Source organism: Caloenas nicobarica, chromosome 4 (assembly GCF_036013445.1).
Source record: "Caloenas nicobarica isolate bCalNic1 chromosome 4, bCalNic1.hap1, whole genome shotgun sequence".
Classification (NCBI taxonomy): domain Eukaryota; kingdom Metazoa; phylum Chordata; class Aves; order Columbiformes; family Columbidae; genus Caloenas; species Caloenas nicobarica.
The window spans coordinates 67,993,600-68,010,563 of NC_088248.1; the positions used below are offsets into that span (position 1 = coordinate 67,993,600).

A 16,964-nucleotide genomic window follows, 5' to 3' on the forward strand; every position below is an offset into this window, starting at 1 on the left:
ATGGAAATTATTGCTTTTCCTCACCTCTTTCTTTTTTCTGGAACAGAATATACGTTGGGTCTCTTCATTTAGTTGGCTGAGAACAGGGGAGCAGAGGGGCAGATGTTATCCAAATGTTCTCTTGCTATGGTCCTAGTTAAAAAAGCTTCTGTCTGACCTATCCTAAATTGTACTTGTGTTATTATGCACTTGGAGTCACCAGATTCTCTGACAAACTGCTTTTAAAAATACAACCAACAAATAAACATAAAAAATAAATCTGTTTAGTAAATAGAAATCTTTTTAATCTGAGAAATCTTTTTAACACTAGCCTTCAATACATTCTCCAGCCATGAAATGTTACCTGAGCTCCGTCAGATTTAGATGGAATCAAAGAAGCTGCTATGGAACTACTTGGTCATGTTGTGGCAGTCTGTAAAGACTTAGAAACTTCATATATTGACACTGCGACAACAGATGAAATTGTAAAACCCCACAAGGACAAGAAGGGAGTCTGCTCAGGTAGAATTCAACACTCAAGTATTGAAATTGCATTTATTTAATACCCCAAACCATAATTAATCCCTGATTACCATAATACTCAACTTTTTAATTTATAAAATAATCTCTTTGGCTTGATAGGATTGCTCACAACAGCAATGGCAACAGGAATTAAGTTTTCAACATACAGCTCATAGATATAATAAAGGAAAAAAAGGATTTGTTTTTGATAGCATATCTAAAACATTCTGAATTTTCAAAGCCTCATTAGTCTCTTTTCCATTTCTGAACAAAAATATTTGATAGTTAATATCACTGAAAGAGAAATATCCTAGTATGTTCAATAATGCCTATCACTGTCACATGGTCTTATCAGACCATATTTATAATACTTCATTTGAGTATATTCTGACCTAAAACATAGACGCAGTTTCTATGTGTCTCTCAATATCCCAGGCTTGTTACTGCTTTTGCAGTACTGGAAACGTTATAACTATCAAAGAACATATATAAGATTTACAAGTTTGCATTACTATACATTTTTTTTAAAGATTTATAAATTAGTTATTTTCAATTAATCTTATCTACAGAGTTATGCACAATTCGAAGACAGATTATCTAAAATCCCAATCCTCTCCTGCATTGAAAGAGCAACCAAGAGGTTTAACACAGAGGCATATGAAGCAGATCAGAAAAGCTTCACAGATTCAAAGGGGCTTTCGGAAATTATTCCCATCCTTTAATACAGGTTTATCACTGTTGGTGTTCTTGATGGATTTATTCTTTTTTCTTCAAATTCTCTTCTTTTGCCTTTGTTCAGTTTATTCATAATCCCTGGTGGAAAACGTTTTTTAATTATTTAACTTCTGTAATATGACAGTAAAGCCAAGAGACTGATTCTTTTATGTAATAGAAACTTTACAAAGCAGTAATCGTAACAAATCTTCATTTTTTGTATTTAATTGAGTAAATATGAATAATTTGCAGATGTGTTGCTCTTGCTCTTGTCATTATTATGTTAACAGTCCCTGAGACCAAGCTGGACTTGATTTCAAAGTTATTTTAGAACTTGGCACTTCTCTATGAAAGTCTCTTTCATTTTCAGTGTTTGACATATAGTCTCATTTCCTCCTGATGTTTGAAATATGGTATCCATCTCAGGTCCATCCAGCCTCTTGCAAGTTGCTTGGTTTACAATCTTGACCTCAGCCTGCCCATAACAGGTTTATTAACACAAAATTCTGCCCACCATGAAGGTCTGTTCAGAGCTTTGTTGCCTTGAAGGATCTCTGCCCACATATTTTTATACAACTGCAAAATAATAACAAAAAAGGATTAATTCATACAGAAAATAAAACCAATAAAACTTCTGCAAGATGCATTATCTAACTTACTGGTTGAAATGAGATTGTGATTGAATTTCTAGATAACAAATGTGAATAATTATGTACACGCAAGAATAAGCACAAAGATAAATCACAGAATTTAAAAGTACTGTAAACATCAGATATCTGTGTAAATAATTTAGACTATCCTTGGGATAAAAGCAGGAAACCAGTAATGTTTCTAATTTCTTGTTTTCAACTTGAGCTGTATTATCAAAGGTAGGAATTTGGAAATAATGTTCTATTAAACTAATCTTTATTCTGTCCAAACCTGAAGAGTGTGTCTGAAAGCACTCATGCATGTCTGTTTTTACCTTTATTTCAACACATTTCTGGAAAGTAACATAACTTCTCTCCCAGATGTGAACTGTTCAATCTGAGCATAAGAAATTTCCTCTCTCGTAAGCAGACTGTTAATTCATCATCTTCATCAATTTGCAGTTTTATGTGGAATGGTTAAAAAAAAGTACATGGGAAGCAAAGTGTGCAAAAGTATAATTTTAGCAATATTTGGCAGTTCATAATTAACTGAAGCTTAAAACTTTAAATAATATTACAGAAAGATGAGGAAAGGAAGGCCATATTTTCAGCAGTAAGTTGGAGTACAGTACAATACAATGTTAACATAGTATAAAAGCAGTCAGTGATGTAAAATGAAAAACCTTTCTTCTACATCAAAAGATAGCTTACCCCTATATATTTGTGATGATTTAAATATCTTAAATATATTTTACCTTGGTTATGTGGGCTAGTGTTAACTATTTGTTCTATTCCAAGTTTTATTTAATATTGTCTAAAACTTTTTAATTAATCTTGAAATGAATGTGGCAATAACTTCATATATTTAAGCTGAGATTGTCAAAGTTTCTATGGGGAAATTATGTCCAGACCATCAAAGTTTCTTTTAAATAGAATCTGAATTCTTATTTAGTGCTTAAAGCTGCCCATAAACATTTGGAAACTTTTCTTCTGCTCCGATTATCAACTGTCGCTTTTGGTGCAAGGCATTCTGCTGCAGTACAACATAGATTATTCTGAATGAAATTAATTTTCCTGTTATGCTTGGATAATCTATTCTTTACCATACTGTAATTCTTACTAAAACGTTTGCATTGGTTTTCAGAAGTTGTGAAGATAGCAATGAATAGAGAATTAAATATACAGACAGCCCGGAGACAAGGACCTTTATTAAGTATTTTCTTTGAGTGAAGGATTGGCAGCCTTTTTTAAATTTCAGTTGAAAATATTTACACAAGTTGAAAACCACAGACTTAGAGGGAATTCAGAAAATCTTCCTGAATTCTGCAGAACGTGGGCTGGATATTACTGCTTGAAATTATTTTCTCAATATGAATTTACAAAAACCTTACCAAATATTAAGTACCCGAGGAAGTCAGTAGTGTTTAGAGTCATACCTGCATGTGTCATACATTATATTCCTAATATTAATTTCCAATATTAGTTCCTAATATTTATAAGCCTTTGTGGGTTCTGTATTTGCATGAGCTAAGAGCTAGCCAAAGAAGAGCTGTCCAAATCCATTAGATGACAGATTTATTAGCTCCTGATAAGAAATCTCTATCTGACTGCTAGAAAGGGGGTAGTACCCTAGGAACAGATGACTGTGTACTTGCACCGTATTTTACATTCCTGGCTGTAGCATCTGCTCACAGCTTCTGTTAGAGATAGAATAATGGGAAAATGCAGTTTTGGACAATAGAGATGTTCTTAACATTGTTACAGATGATGTTACTTCTCTTAGAGTTACCTTTGAAGCTTCCCTCCCATGACCTCTTTCATTAATTTAATCCTCAAAAATCTACAGAAAGGGAAACAAAGTTTCCGGGATCATAGTCCTCTTGTTGAGATGGTTGGATATGCAGAGTCAGCCTTTCCTCTTTTATTTGCAGAAACCGTGTTACCAAAGTAATCATTCTGTTAGGCCAGTGTCTCGTTAGAAACATCTGGGCTGCCTTCTGTATTGCTTGATCACCATGGGAACGATGGAAAACTTTAGACATGAAGACACCGACAGAGAATATTGAAAAGCACTGAGTACACTTGACTCAGCAAACCTGTCAAACTTCCTGGCAGCCTCCCCAGGCTCAAGTGATTCTGTACAGGGTCCATCCACACTACACCAAACTCTCATACTGTGACACCAGTCTCTACTAACAGTTATCCTACAGCTGGGCTCTGCTGAGCAGGGCTGGCCAGTGAGCAGGTATTTTGGTTTGCTGAGACTTTAGAATGAAATATAGCTCTTTGAATGTGTCAAGGAAAAAAAAAATAAGAGAGGGACCATGATCTAGTATAGCCAAATCCATTGTGCAACCACATCCTGAATCCTCCTTGTAGGTCTGGTTATGACACCTCAGAAAGGATATGGCAGAACTAGGAAAGATGCACAGAAGGAAATTAAGGACTGTCAGATGAATGGCTCCCTCAGACAGTAAATGTACACAGCCTGGGATTAGGAAGTATTTTTTTGCAATAATCATAATTAAATTATGGAACAGGTTGCTGCGAGGTGTCAGAGAAGCCAAAAGACAACTCAATTTTAAAATGCATGGGAAAAATGAATGAAAGATAGATAAATCTGTGGCTATTAAACAGAGTAATACAAGGCCAGGCTGTATACGGCTCTGAGCAACCTGATCTGGTTAAAGATGTCCCTGCTCATGGCAGAGGGTTCGACTAGATGACCTTTGAAGGTGCCTTCCAACCCAAACTATTCTATGATTCTAAATACAACTGCCAATAGTTAAGACACCAGGGAAAGAACACCTCAATATTTCACCTGTTTCATATTTCATATTCATATTTCATTTCATATTTCAGTGTTCTCCTTGGTCACTGTGAGTGACAGAGTATTCTCTGAACTGGATCCAGTATTCCAGCCATTCTTATGCTCTTGATTCAACTCTTGCTTTGTGTAATTTACACTGTACAAAAAATTATCCCTCAGTCCTAACAAGGATGGATTATATATTAATTAAAGCAAGGAGAGGTGCTAACAAAACAGCATCCTTCAAGTCTGTATTAAGATTACTGAGATCCCCTGGGTAATGCTGTACCTTGCATGGGTTAGTACAAGACAGGCAGAGAAGAAACACACCTTAGTACCTCTCCAAGATGTATTTGTCCCTATGAAATCTTAGGAGATATAATTTTTATTATTTTTTTTAGTTCAGCAGCACAGGTGCCCACAAGACCAATCTAGAGCAATGCTGTATGACTTTCCCTTTGAAGCCTGTCTTAAGCAAACACAAAATGCCATTTTCTGCTGACATCAATCTACCTCTGGTACTTTCCACTGAAAGAGAGTCTTCGCTTTCTTTTGTAGCTGTGAAGTGTCTCCTACACGTTATGCCTATTTACAGGCAACATCTTATTAACGATTACACCTGCAAATTTAAGAATGGGTTTTCTTACCTCTCCACTAGCTTTACCAATGGGAGAGTTGAGAATGAAGTCAGGAGGAGCAAAGACATCAACCAGTGCAACTGCATCATCTTTCAGCTGTTTAGAAACAAAAGACATACATTTGGCAACTTCTGTAGTTGTCTATGGCTACCTGTGAACTAAAGAGCAGCATAAAGATTATTTTCATAAAGTACTAGCTATTGGTAGCTTAAGAGAAATCCACGACGACGAGTCCAGACTCATTTTGCTTCTTTTCCTCCCAGGGTAATTGCCAAAAAAGATTGTATTTTAAATGTTTTCCTCCATTGGCTAGGGGCTTTTAAACATATTTTAAACAAGGTGGTACTGTTTACACACACATAAACATGTATTTTAGAACTTTAAAAACATGACTTTCAGATTCTTCTTTGAAATTGTACTTACCAGTTTGAAAATCTTTTGTGTTGAGAAAAAAAAATCCATGAGCTAACAGAGAGTAATGAAATAAATAGAACTCGATTGCAGCATTTCACTGGCTTTCCAATGAAGATTGCAAGGCCACAAATGATGTAGTGCTCTTTTGTAAGATACATTGCTTTTCATTTCTTGGCAAATAAACTAGGTCTAGATCCAGAGTCAACGAGTTACTAAGCTTTACAGAAAATTTTTCAGAAACTATTAATATAAAATCCTGCTAAATTTACCCCTTGAAGTATAGAATAAACGATACATCTCTTTTTTAGTCTTTGTATACTATGTTATTATTTAATGACGACAAACAATATTGAAGGCTTACCCTGTAGCAAAGCTCCAGAATAGCATTCTGAATAAATCTACCAGCTTGTTCACCTGAAGCATAGCCACCTGCAAATACATTCACAAATAAGCTTATACCAGTTAAGATTACACTGATACAATCCTTTTACAAAGGAGTTTATCAGTTCAGTATTCAACAGATTAAACAGAGGCTCCTGTGTGATCGCATTGACTGTCTTTTGTTAATGAGCTGACTGCAAAACTGTCAATCTAAGACATTTGGATCCTTTTGCATTAACAAGCTACACTACGGCATCTGCCTGCCTGTCCTCCATCCTCTCCTCCAAACACCCGGACCACATCGAAACTTGTGAGCCCTCCACCATGTCTGAGATGGATTCATTTGTAGCTCCAGATTCCTGATCCTGAAAATTTTGTCCAGAGTGGTTGTTTTACATTACACAGGCAGTGAGAAAATGCTCTGATCTAAATCCTAATCAGGATTCTCTTCCCCTGCCAAGATGCAACATGGGAAAAAAAAATCCTAATGTTTAAGTTAGGACTTTATAATTATAAAGTGACATGCACAGTATATTCAGGGAGTTGATCTCACCTTGGTAGAGCACAGCCAGATGTTTACTTAAAGACCAGAGTCCATACAGAGCACTGAGGTTCTTAAGCACTGGCTGCAGAGTAGATGGTATGTTGGGATCATGAGTGTAGTCGTGATATCTTTGTAAGACTGTTTGTTCAATAAAAGCAATGGCTAACGATCGACAGTAGTACACCTTAGGAAACAGAAAAGAAGGACACTGAGTAAGAAAACACAAGGAACCAATCCTCAGCTGGTGCAGAAGTGCATTGCTTTGGTGAAGTCAATGGAGATTCGTTGATCTAGATCTGCTGATCTAGGCTGAGATTGAAGAAAGTCTAAGAAGAAACCGTGAGAGAAAACTCTTTCTACAATGTCTTTGCAAAGGTTAGTCATGAAATGCCTCTCAGAAGTAAGATCCTAATTTCCCACTGTGTTCCAGTTTGGGTAGTCTCCTATACCATTCCAAAGGGAGGGCAGATTGTGTGCCTCTTACCAGTGTAATTTGGAACTGGCACCCAGACTTTATGAGATCAAGTAGCTACATCAGAGAAAAGACCACACCAAATCAGATTTGCTGAGTTTAGGACCATTCATCAACTCATGTAACTTTACGAAGATAAAGTTAGGTTTACATGTATTTAACATTATGCAGAATTTTATAAAAGAGGATAAAATCTTCAAAGTGGTTCAGTAACCTAGTGAAAACTTTAATAAGTTCCATTCAAATAATAAATAAAAAATCTGATCATGTTAGCAGGAGTGGATTCTCTTTATGGATTGCAGTAGATTGCAATATGTTTTGAAATAACTATGCAATTAATCCTTGCCAACTATCTAATCAGAAAGGCAAGTCACCAGTTACCGCTAATATGGAGTATAAAACCTTAAGTGATTGTACTCACACAGGAACACTTGCCTACTTTTATACACTTCATCTTTGCTGTATCATGGCATACGTCCTATCACGAAAGAGACTGTTGACTGAAAACATTCCAGTTGGTGAACAGAAAGGGAAAATAAAACCATCACTGTTGTGGTTGATTTGTTGCAATGCTGTAAACTGGTGTTTGTTTTTAGCCCATTTGTTCAGGAATTTTCCAAGGATTACTGTCTCTCTCTTGACAGCTGTTCAGTGGCATACTTACGTGCAAGCTCAGACACAAGTATGAACTGCAAAATACACACGTATTCTCTGCAGATTTAGGGAGGACTTCCCTCCCTACTAGATGGATTATTTTATATATGAATGTCAGTTCCCTAGTCAGAATCAAATAAGTCTTACCACTGCAAAGTAACCACGGAGAACTAATTCCCTATTCTTTTCCCCTATAATTCTATTTCCCTCTTTACCTTTGCTTGCACTTCTGTATTGTTTCTATCATGCTATTTCCAAAACACAATAACCTACAGATAGACTACGAATCTCTTCCAGATCTCCCATAGCAAGAACAAATATTATATATTAGTCAGGCACTGGGCTGACAGAAAAGTGATTCTTCATGCCCAGAACGTTTTACATCACATATGTACATGTCTTTAAAGAAAGCTTGTAAATTATTTTCAGATGTTTTTGAGGCATGCCACTTAAAATAAAAAATCCCACTGTCCTGATGATGAATGGTAGAGAGAAAACCTAATGATCTAAAGTATATCGATGCCTATCTCAAAAGTAGTTGTGTGCCTAAGTATCTTTAAATTTTAGCACATTTGAACATAAAAGAGAAGCAAGGTGAGTAACCTTCACACTGCTGAGCAAACCATCATCTCCAACGTACTGGCCCTGGCACCAGCCTCTCAAGAGCTGGACAACTGACAGGCAATCAGACTTGAATTTCTGGCAGTTCCCATCCTGAATTTGACCCTGAAAGGTTTCTCTAATAAGCTGTGTCTAGGATAAAAGCAGGAAAGGTTTCCTACACTTTACCAGTGGTTTCACACAGATAATCCTCTGTTGAAGGTAGGCTGGCTTTTTCTAGGTGCAGAGTTGAATATTCCTTCCTGCTGTTTGTTAATGAGCTTTGCAGATAAAGTGACAGTGGCCACCCTCAGGAAACTGATCTCTTGCCTCAGTGACAAATGACAAGCGTTCTTTTCTTGGATGCAAGCCAGTTTTTCTCATGGAGGTAACAGAAGAATTTAGGGAGCTTGGGAATATAGACTGAAATTTGGAGTTAAGCCATTCCTAGCTGTTAAAACTCACTGGTGTGAGAGTGGATCTGCTGTATGTAGATTGTCAGTGTTTCCTTTTCAGGTTCCAATGCTGTCAGTCTGGTATCTTTCATGACTACTTTACGCTACAGAAATTAGAGATGGAAAAGACCTATTAGGTCATTTAGTCTACCTACTGGCCAGAGCAAGATTCTTTCCTACCGTATGTATTTGGCCACAAGAGCAGATGGAGATGTAATAATCAGATGCTGCAGTAGGTTTAACGGTAGTAGATTCAGTCTTCGTAAGCTGGGATATCAAAATTACAGATATCACCTAGCACATGCCTGCAACGTTTCTCAAGGGAAATATATCCTGGAAGACTTCTGCTGATGATAACTGTCCTCCTGCTATCATGTTTGATATAATGCACACGGACAGGTATTACATTGTATTAGTTGTATGACTTGCTGCTTTATGCCTGAGGAAATTGTACATCATGACACAAGAAGATAAAACTAATAGGATCTGACAAGCTTCAATGAAAATTAGTAAATAAAATAAGAAAGCTGAGTAAGTGTTACCTGACAGTTGTTTTTTGCCTCAAAATCACTTTGCCCAGACTGCTTCTCCTTGCTCAGCTTTAGGTCACTTTCTCGGAGCAGGTAGCAAACCAGCCATTTGTATGCTGCTAAAGGAACTGTGAGACAGAGAAAAACCAAATTCTTAACATTCACATTTATAATGCAAGAAGACACATGCAGATTCTACTGCAGTCTCAGGTTTTGTTACCCAAGATGAAAAGTGTTAATTAATCAATCCATTAACATGACACTTTACCCATTACTGTAGATACAGAAAATACAAGTTGGGTAAGATAGTCAGATTTTAACTGTACAGTGAAGACATGCCATGTCTGACCACACACTAGTTCAAACTGACCCCAAGCTAAAAGACAAGGTACATCCACAGATCAATTTAGCCGCAAATATTTTCTGACTCAACCACATTTTTTTAGCTTGTTGTTTTCTTCCTATATTACGACTTAGGTCTACCAGGTACTCAGTCTCTTCTGGGAATAAAAGAAGAGAAGACAGTCTGCATTTCGTGGACCCACCCCTTTGCAATTGTGAAATGATGCTACATACTGTCAAGCACAGGACTTCTAACATTGCAAAGGTGACTGAATGCAATAATATTTTAATTAACTGCTTTGTACATAAGTGTGTTATAATTTTAGAGCAGCCTGGAATTATTAAGGAAAAACAGTACTTCAGCATCAAGTCCTTGTATGAATCCTGCTTGCTTGTGTCTTAGCTTAAGATTTAATATAGGATATTGTTTAGGCAATTCTGAGTTTTCACATGTTGGCTAAAATTAGGCACCTAAATTAACAGTCCAGTTTCTAACAGAATGCATCAATAAACAGATTCAGGTATTTTAAAAACTATAGTCTGGTTCAGTAGGTATTACAAGAGAGGAGAGAGCACGTGCTTAGGCATCAGTTTGTGCTCTGCTGGATTTCACAAGTTGGAGACATATAACAAAGAAGAAAGCAGGTACTTGTTTTGAACTAGTCTTTTTCTTATAAGCCTTTGTATTTTGAAGTTATTCAGATTTTACCCCATAGTTATTACGATACTATGTCACTTGGTTCTGTGCGTCACTATCTGAAGTTCAGCTTTTTTCAATTATCTGAGCACTGAAGTGGTTACTGAATTCTAGGAATCAACTCAACTGCTCCTTATATATTAAGACCGGAGTTTCTTCCCTCAGTGTGTTCTTGGTTTCACAGATTTACTTTTGCTCAATGCCCTGTTACTATCTCATTATCTGCTCATTTCTTTGTTAATTTTTGCCTCCAAGGGCCAATCTGGGCTCTCAGTGATACAAAAAGGGGAACGGCAACTAATGTCATACTTGATTATAGCAGAGTAAGCCAGGAAAACTGCAGGGAATTTTCTTTCACCATTACTCATTTTTCTCCTTGTAACCAAAAGCAACTGTCAAATGTGGAGACACTTAAAACCTTTTCAACATATTCCTAAATTACTTGTATGGTTTTCTACAGTAAAATAGTTTAGCAATATAAGGTCATGGCAATCAATGCCCCTCACAACAGTGTCACTTGAAAACAACAATTAAGTGGCAAAAAAGCCCTAGATGACAAATGCTATTTTAGAAGAACAAAAATATCTGATGCTATCCTCCATTCTAGAATTGAGGCTGGGGACAAAAGGACATATTTTGAAATGTAAACTATGTTCTCAGTAAATTGAAATGTATATAATACAAAGAAAGTCAGCAAATAGTAATATGACAAATATCTAATAAGTAGCAGAGGTTCACTATCAAACCTCTGGATTCTTTCCTCTGGAAAGGAATTTAAGATTCTAGAACCAGTTTAACAGCAGCAGAATACTACCTGAGGAGTCCATGCAATCTTCAACTCTAATGGCTGTGAACTTCCAGCCAAGGATATGATCGTAGTCTCGCAAAAAGTTTATGGTTCTGAAAGGGGATTTAAAAGGAGCTTTATCTGAAATACCAAAGAAAATAAAAATGATTTATGAGAAAAGAAATCAGACTCTTTGGAACTAAAAGGCTATTACAAAGCCATGCATACACTTGACAGGCCAGATGCAATTAGGCCATAACGTTTATTTTATTAGGGCCTAGTCCAGCCAAATGAGGACTGGTGGACAAGTGCTGAAAAACCTGACATCGTTGCCTGTATGCCACATAGGATTAAACTCCTGTTGCAGAGTTTTCCAGTTCTGTAAGATGCTGATGAAACTCACTGCCAGAAAATGGAAACAAAATCATTTATCTAGAGAAATACAAAATGTGCTGATGGATATTTTACCAAGTTAGGCAATATGAACTCTTTTAAGTACAATGAGCAGAGGGTACCCAGACTTACAGTGACTTTAGGAGTAGTTCCACTGAACAAAATTGCATTCTCAGAGAGTAAGATACTACTTAACCTGTTTAGGGATGGCAAAACATCTAGCTAGCTTCTGCAAGGCTTAGGAGAAAGAATATTTGTCACAGCAAATATTTGTGTATTGTTAAAGTATCATATGATGGAGTCTGTAGCACATTATTTATGCTCTACAAAATGATTAAATGACTGTCAAGTGCATTCAGTATGAAATTACCTCCTAATTCCATTAGCTACACACTGTTGGGTCCAGCATAGGATTCCACAATAAAAACATACCTCTTATGCAATTCATCCAGCTCATTAAGTAGTTACTGGTTTGCTGAAGCAGGACATTGTTATCTCCCTCATATGTGCAGTTTGGATCATTGTCATTTCGGATTTCACCCAGGCGATTAACTTAATAAGAACAAGTGCACAATTTAATATACTGCAATGTATTAATGGATGCTAAGAGAGATTAAATAATTATTCTGTGATAAAATGCAAGAGAGATGTCTGTTCCTGCATGTATAGCCATTGTTACCAATAGAGCTTGAAAGTTCACTCATTAGCTTGTGAAAATGAATATACTGGAAAGACCTTAGAAAAGTGTGGCATTCATCTTACAAGGGGAATTTTCATCTATAAAGTCTGTACCTTTATTTTTGGAACTGAGACTGAATCACATGTACAGTCTTATTCTGTTCAAATGCTGGTGAAGACACTGCACAGGTTTAGATATTTTTGTGGTATCAGGTATAAAATCAACTTTAAAAACACGGATATGAGGAAAAAACCCTTTCCAAACACCTTGCTAAAATTCAGACATCATGATGCGACAACAGTCAAAGAACACATCAACATAACCATTGTCTTTCTGATCAGCGTGTGCCACAGTTCGTAACTTACTGGCAAGGTAACCGTGTCCTCCACAAGCTTCTCGGCACTCCTGGGCTGCCTGCTGGGCCGTCCAAGAAGACAGTGGTTTGCTGGCAGCAGACAAAGCATGAATCTCACGTCCCAAATCAGCCTTTGTGCAAAACAAGTTACAAGTGAGTAACGACTTTCACACAGAGCAAGTTTATGACCGGTTAAAGCCATAGCTTTGTGTAGTGCTTTATAATGAACAAGAGAGTAACTTGCAATACATACATAACGTTTTCTGAGAACTGTGTAAATGCAGAGCATGGACACGTGGGCACATTTTAGGTCAGATATGCCAGCTGACGTGGCGTTGCATTGCACAGCTCACTGCTTGCCAGTCTCTTCCTCCCAGAGATGGAGAAGCAGTTGTTTGAAGGTGGCATGTCCAGAGAAACCTTCTGGGACATAAGCCATCCCTCTCTCCTCAGTCACCAAGGGGGTATTTTTAATATTTAAACCATGCCCCGTATGTTTTTCACATGGTTTGGCAACCAATGACAGAACCTGAGGGAATGGCAGGGAGATGTGCCAGGGGAAGTTTAAGTTGGACATTAGGAAAAGGTTCTTCACCCAGAGGGTGCTGGAGCACTGGAACAGGCTCCCCAGGGAGGTGTCACAGCCCCAAGCCTGACAGTGTTCAAGAAGCGATTGGACAACATCCTCAGACACATGGTGTGAAATTTGGGGTTTTCCTGTGCAGGGACAGGAGATGGACTCGATGATCCTTGTGGGTCCCTTCCAACTCAGGACATTCTATGATTCTATGAGATCTTCCAAGCATCAACTTTGCAAAGAGAAGGAAATCATCATCATAAGGATTACATTCTTAACATTGTTGGCAAGCAGATTTTTATCTATCATGATATTTTTTTTCTGATAGCCACTGTTTTGCCTAAGATTAGTGACTACACTGGAAATACCCAAAGATAAAATATCAGATTAAAAAAACCAAACAGATTCTTCTGTGGTTTGTGCAAAGACGAGAAATTAGAATACCCAGCCATTAATACACAGATCTTTCATAAGCTTTATTTTAGCTGAAAAAAGCTGGAGTGTTTAAGTGAGATCTGAACAATACATAGCCAGTATGTAGGCCTCTAGTAATTAATATTGTCAAAACTTAAAAAAAAAAAAGTATATGCTATAAAAACATACTGCAGGTATTCCGGTTGAGAAGCAAACCCTTATAAAGAGGTAACTTCCAATGGCCTGACTGTGGATGAGAAATCCAGCATTAAAACTCAAAAATCTTAGCTTTTCTCTCCAAAAATGTTTATCCTAATGCATGAATATTAATTGCAAACTCAAGTCAGACTCACAAAGTCTGTGCAGGAATTAAGAATAGTAACATTTCAGAAAGTCTTTGATATATGCACCCTGCACTATCATTTACAACATTATAAGCTGAATTTGCATTATCATCATATATTTATGACAAACAATTCAGCAAGGGAACATGACCTTAAATCCCACAAACTTTATCCACTCCATCAAAACTAATTTTCTGAATGCAACTTCAATCATTACTTTGTATCTCCCATATTTCTGAGACATTAATCTGGCATTCTTGATTGTAACATGGCCTAAGACTTCTAAGTTAGTCTTTCATTTAACAATTTCCATTTTATTACAGTAAGAACTCAGATAAGAAGAAATGTGTTAATATCTCACCTGTCTCCGACTCCTTTGCTTTGTTAATAAGCCTGCGTAAAATTCTACGAAGTTCTCAAACAGGGATTTGGAGAAATAATCTAAAGCATATGCAGCAGCCAGATAAGGAAGAAGACGCCATTGCTAGAATAAAAATTAAATAGATTTGATCGCAATCAATATGTATTTTTTATAGTTATGTGCATGTAACTGTCCTATAATATTGAACTGATTGATTAGTTTTTACTTTGTTCAAATTGGAAAACTGTTTTATGGAGATGAGAATTTAACAATAACCATCTATAAACATAATTAAGTGCAACTACTCTATATATGAGCTACAGTTATTCTGTTTCATGCATTTTATGAATTTGTGACAAACATTCTGCTAAACAAACCCAGCAAACAAAACCAAAAAAACCAAACCAACCAACCAACCAAAAACCCCAACCAATCAACCAACCAGAACAACTTGAAAAACCCAAACCACAATGCACTGGGAAGCAGCAAAAGAAGCATCTTTGCTGCTCCATGCAACTTGGAGCCCATGAAGGAAACGAGAAACCGCTTGAGGAAGATTTTGTGGTAGAGCAAGAATGGAATGAGAAGGGAACTGAGCAAAATTGGGAGACTTGACGAATGAAGGGAAGCAGACCCTGGCTTATTTAGAGCAAGTGGAAAGAAGGCAGCTTTTGCTGGTTTGTAGAAACCCATGAAATCTTTCAAAATTGCAAGACTAAGTGCAAACCTGGAAAAAAAACCCCACTTTGAAAGGCCAAACTGGGCAGGTTTGTTTTTAGGACTTCTTATATCACAGAATCACAGAATGTTAGGGATTGGAAGGGACCTCGAAAGATCATCTAGTCCAATCCCCCTGCCAGAGCAGGAACACCTACATGAGGTTACACAGGAAGGTGTCCAGGCGGGTTTTGGATGTCTCCAGAGAAGGAGAATCCACAACCCCCCTGGGCAGCCTGTTCCAGTGTCTGTCACCCTCACTGAGAAGAAGTTTCTTCTCACATTTAAGTGGAACCTCTTGTGTTCCAGCTTGAACCCATTACCCCTTGTCTTACTGTTGGTTGTCACCGAGAAGAGCCTGGCTCCATCCTCGTGACACCCACCCTTTACATATTTATAAACACTGATGAGGTCACCCCTCAGTCTCCTCTTCTCCAAGCTCAAGAGACCCAGCTCCCTCAGCCTTTCCTCATAAGGGAGATGCTCCACTCCCATCATCATCTTTGTGGCCCTAATATATTAATCTTTCTCATTCAGCAGATCTGAATTTTCTGTATTTCTGAGTTACCCTACATACTCTTGCTCTGTTTTTTTCAAAGCAAAAGGTGTTTCTGCAGAAAAACAATGGTTATACTCCACTCAGAATTAGAGCTAGCTTGAGACCTCACCACAATGAATGTCACTGACTTCTATACATTTAAAGGCTAAAAAGAGAAAATTAGCACAGCAGCAAGAGGTGCTGGCATTTTTAAGTAAATACTAGCTTCTACATCTGCAGTACTTTCACATGTGCATAGAAGACAGTCTTTCTTTGAAAAGGTTACATTTTAGAAGACAAACGTTTCTACGTACTTCAAAGAAACATGAATATTTGGGGTTTCGCTATTCCAAGAACTTATGTCAAAAGCCTGGTCGTGCCAGGAGAAGTCTAAGGAGGTCCTAAGTTGGAATGAACCCTCACAGCTGCACTAGAATGACACTTCAGATGACATGGACAACTTTAGTGTCACTAACTTCAGTGTCACTATTTTGATCTGCAGTAGCTCTGAATATGAGTTTGATTATATAAAAGTCTGTACATGTGAATTCCAAAGTATTTACCTGTGTTTGGTATTCAAGAACAGGTATTTCTTCTTCATCAGTTGGTCCAAACTGACGGCGAGCTGCTGAGAAGCGAATGGCTATTGATATGGCAAGCTTTAAATTCGTCGTGGAAACTGCTGTGATCACAACTCTGCCAGTTGACAAGGATCCCAGAGATGCACTAAAACGCTCTTTAACATCCTGAATGAATAAAAGGCACAGATGGAATGGTGAGGCTAACATTTCATTTACCTCCTCCATAAAGGAACAACTCTGGTAGCGTGATCAGAAGCCCAGAGGACTGGCCAGATTTGTTTCTTGACACATTCGGATAAGGCATTCTGGAAAGACTCGGAGCAGTTTCTCTAAATTGCTTTACAATCAGTGGTGTAGCACAAAAAGCAAGAAGTCAGTAAGATCAGCAAGGTGAGCTGAGGCATCTCCAAAAGGCAATTAAAAAGCCAGCATTCTGACTATCTCACATGAAATGGTCAACAGCCTTATTTAAGTCAAGGTATTATTATTATAACATCTAGTGCTTCCCAATATGAGAGGCCCATGCTCTTTCTTTTAACCTACTTTTACCTTTGCATATTTAGTGAACTGTATTAATGAAACAAAACCTTGATTCTTACCTTGACCGAACTTGAGTACTTCCCATCAGCTGTGACATCTCCAGCTATATTCAGTATGTTTTCTTTAGGTATTCTGACATTGTGGAACATGGCAAATCTGTTTAAACAAATACACAAGCAACGTAAAATCTACTTTAACATAGTCTGAGGAGTCTACATTACAGTGAAAAGGTGACAACGAAGACACGATTGTACAATGACCTCAGGCATGTCAGTGAACTAAAAACAGTAGCCATCAA

At 37.4% G+C, this 16,964-nt stretch overlaps 1 protein-coding gene across 4 annotated transcripts in view; it reads right to left on the reverse strand.

Moving 5' to 3' along the window:
* Positions 1-332: 332 nt before the first annotated feature.
* The window catches only part of ACOX3 (acyl-CoA oxidase 3, pristanoyl), a 35,874-nt gene continuing 19,242 nt past the window's right edge, over positions 333-16,964 (reverse strand). For 3 of the 4 annotated variants that reach the window (XM_065633606.1, XM_065633609.1, XM_065633608.1), the window contains exons 8-18: positions 16,726-16,822; positions 16,109-16,291; positions 14,291-14,413; positions 12,605-12,725; positions 11,993-12,112; positions 11,195-11,308; positions 9,354-9,469; positions 6,640-6,814; positions 6,067-6,134; positions 5,301-5,387; positions 333-1,791 (exon numbers count right to left, since the gene is read on the reverse strand). In XM_065633606.1, coding sequence (XP_065489678.1) covers positions 1,672-1,791; positions 5,301-5,387; positions 6,067-6,134; positions 6,640-6,814; positions 9,354-9,469; positions 11,195-11,308; positions 11,993-12,112; positions 12,605-12,725; positions 14,291-14,413; positions 16,109-16,291; positions 16,726-16,822 — 1,324 coding nt within the window. In that variant the 3' untranslated portion in view covers positions 333-1,671. The remainder of the gene's footprint in view (positions 1,792-5,300; positions 5,388-6,066; positions 6,135-6,639; positions 6,815-9,353; positions 9,470-11,194; positions 11,309-11,992; positions 12,113-12,604; positions 12,726-14,290; positions 14,414-16,108; positions 16,292-16,725; positions 16,823-16,964) is intronic. The other variant, XM_065633610.1, reaches the window with a different exon arrangement.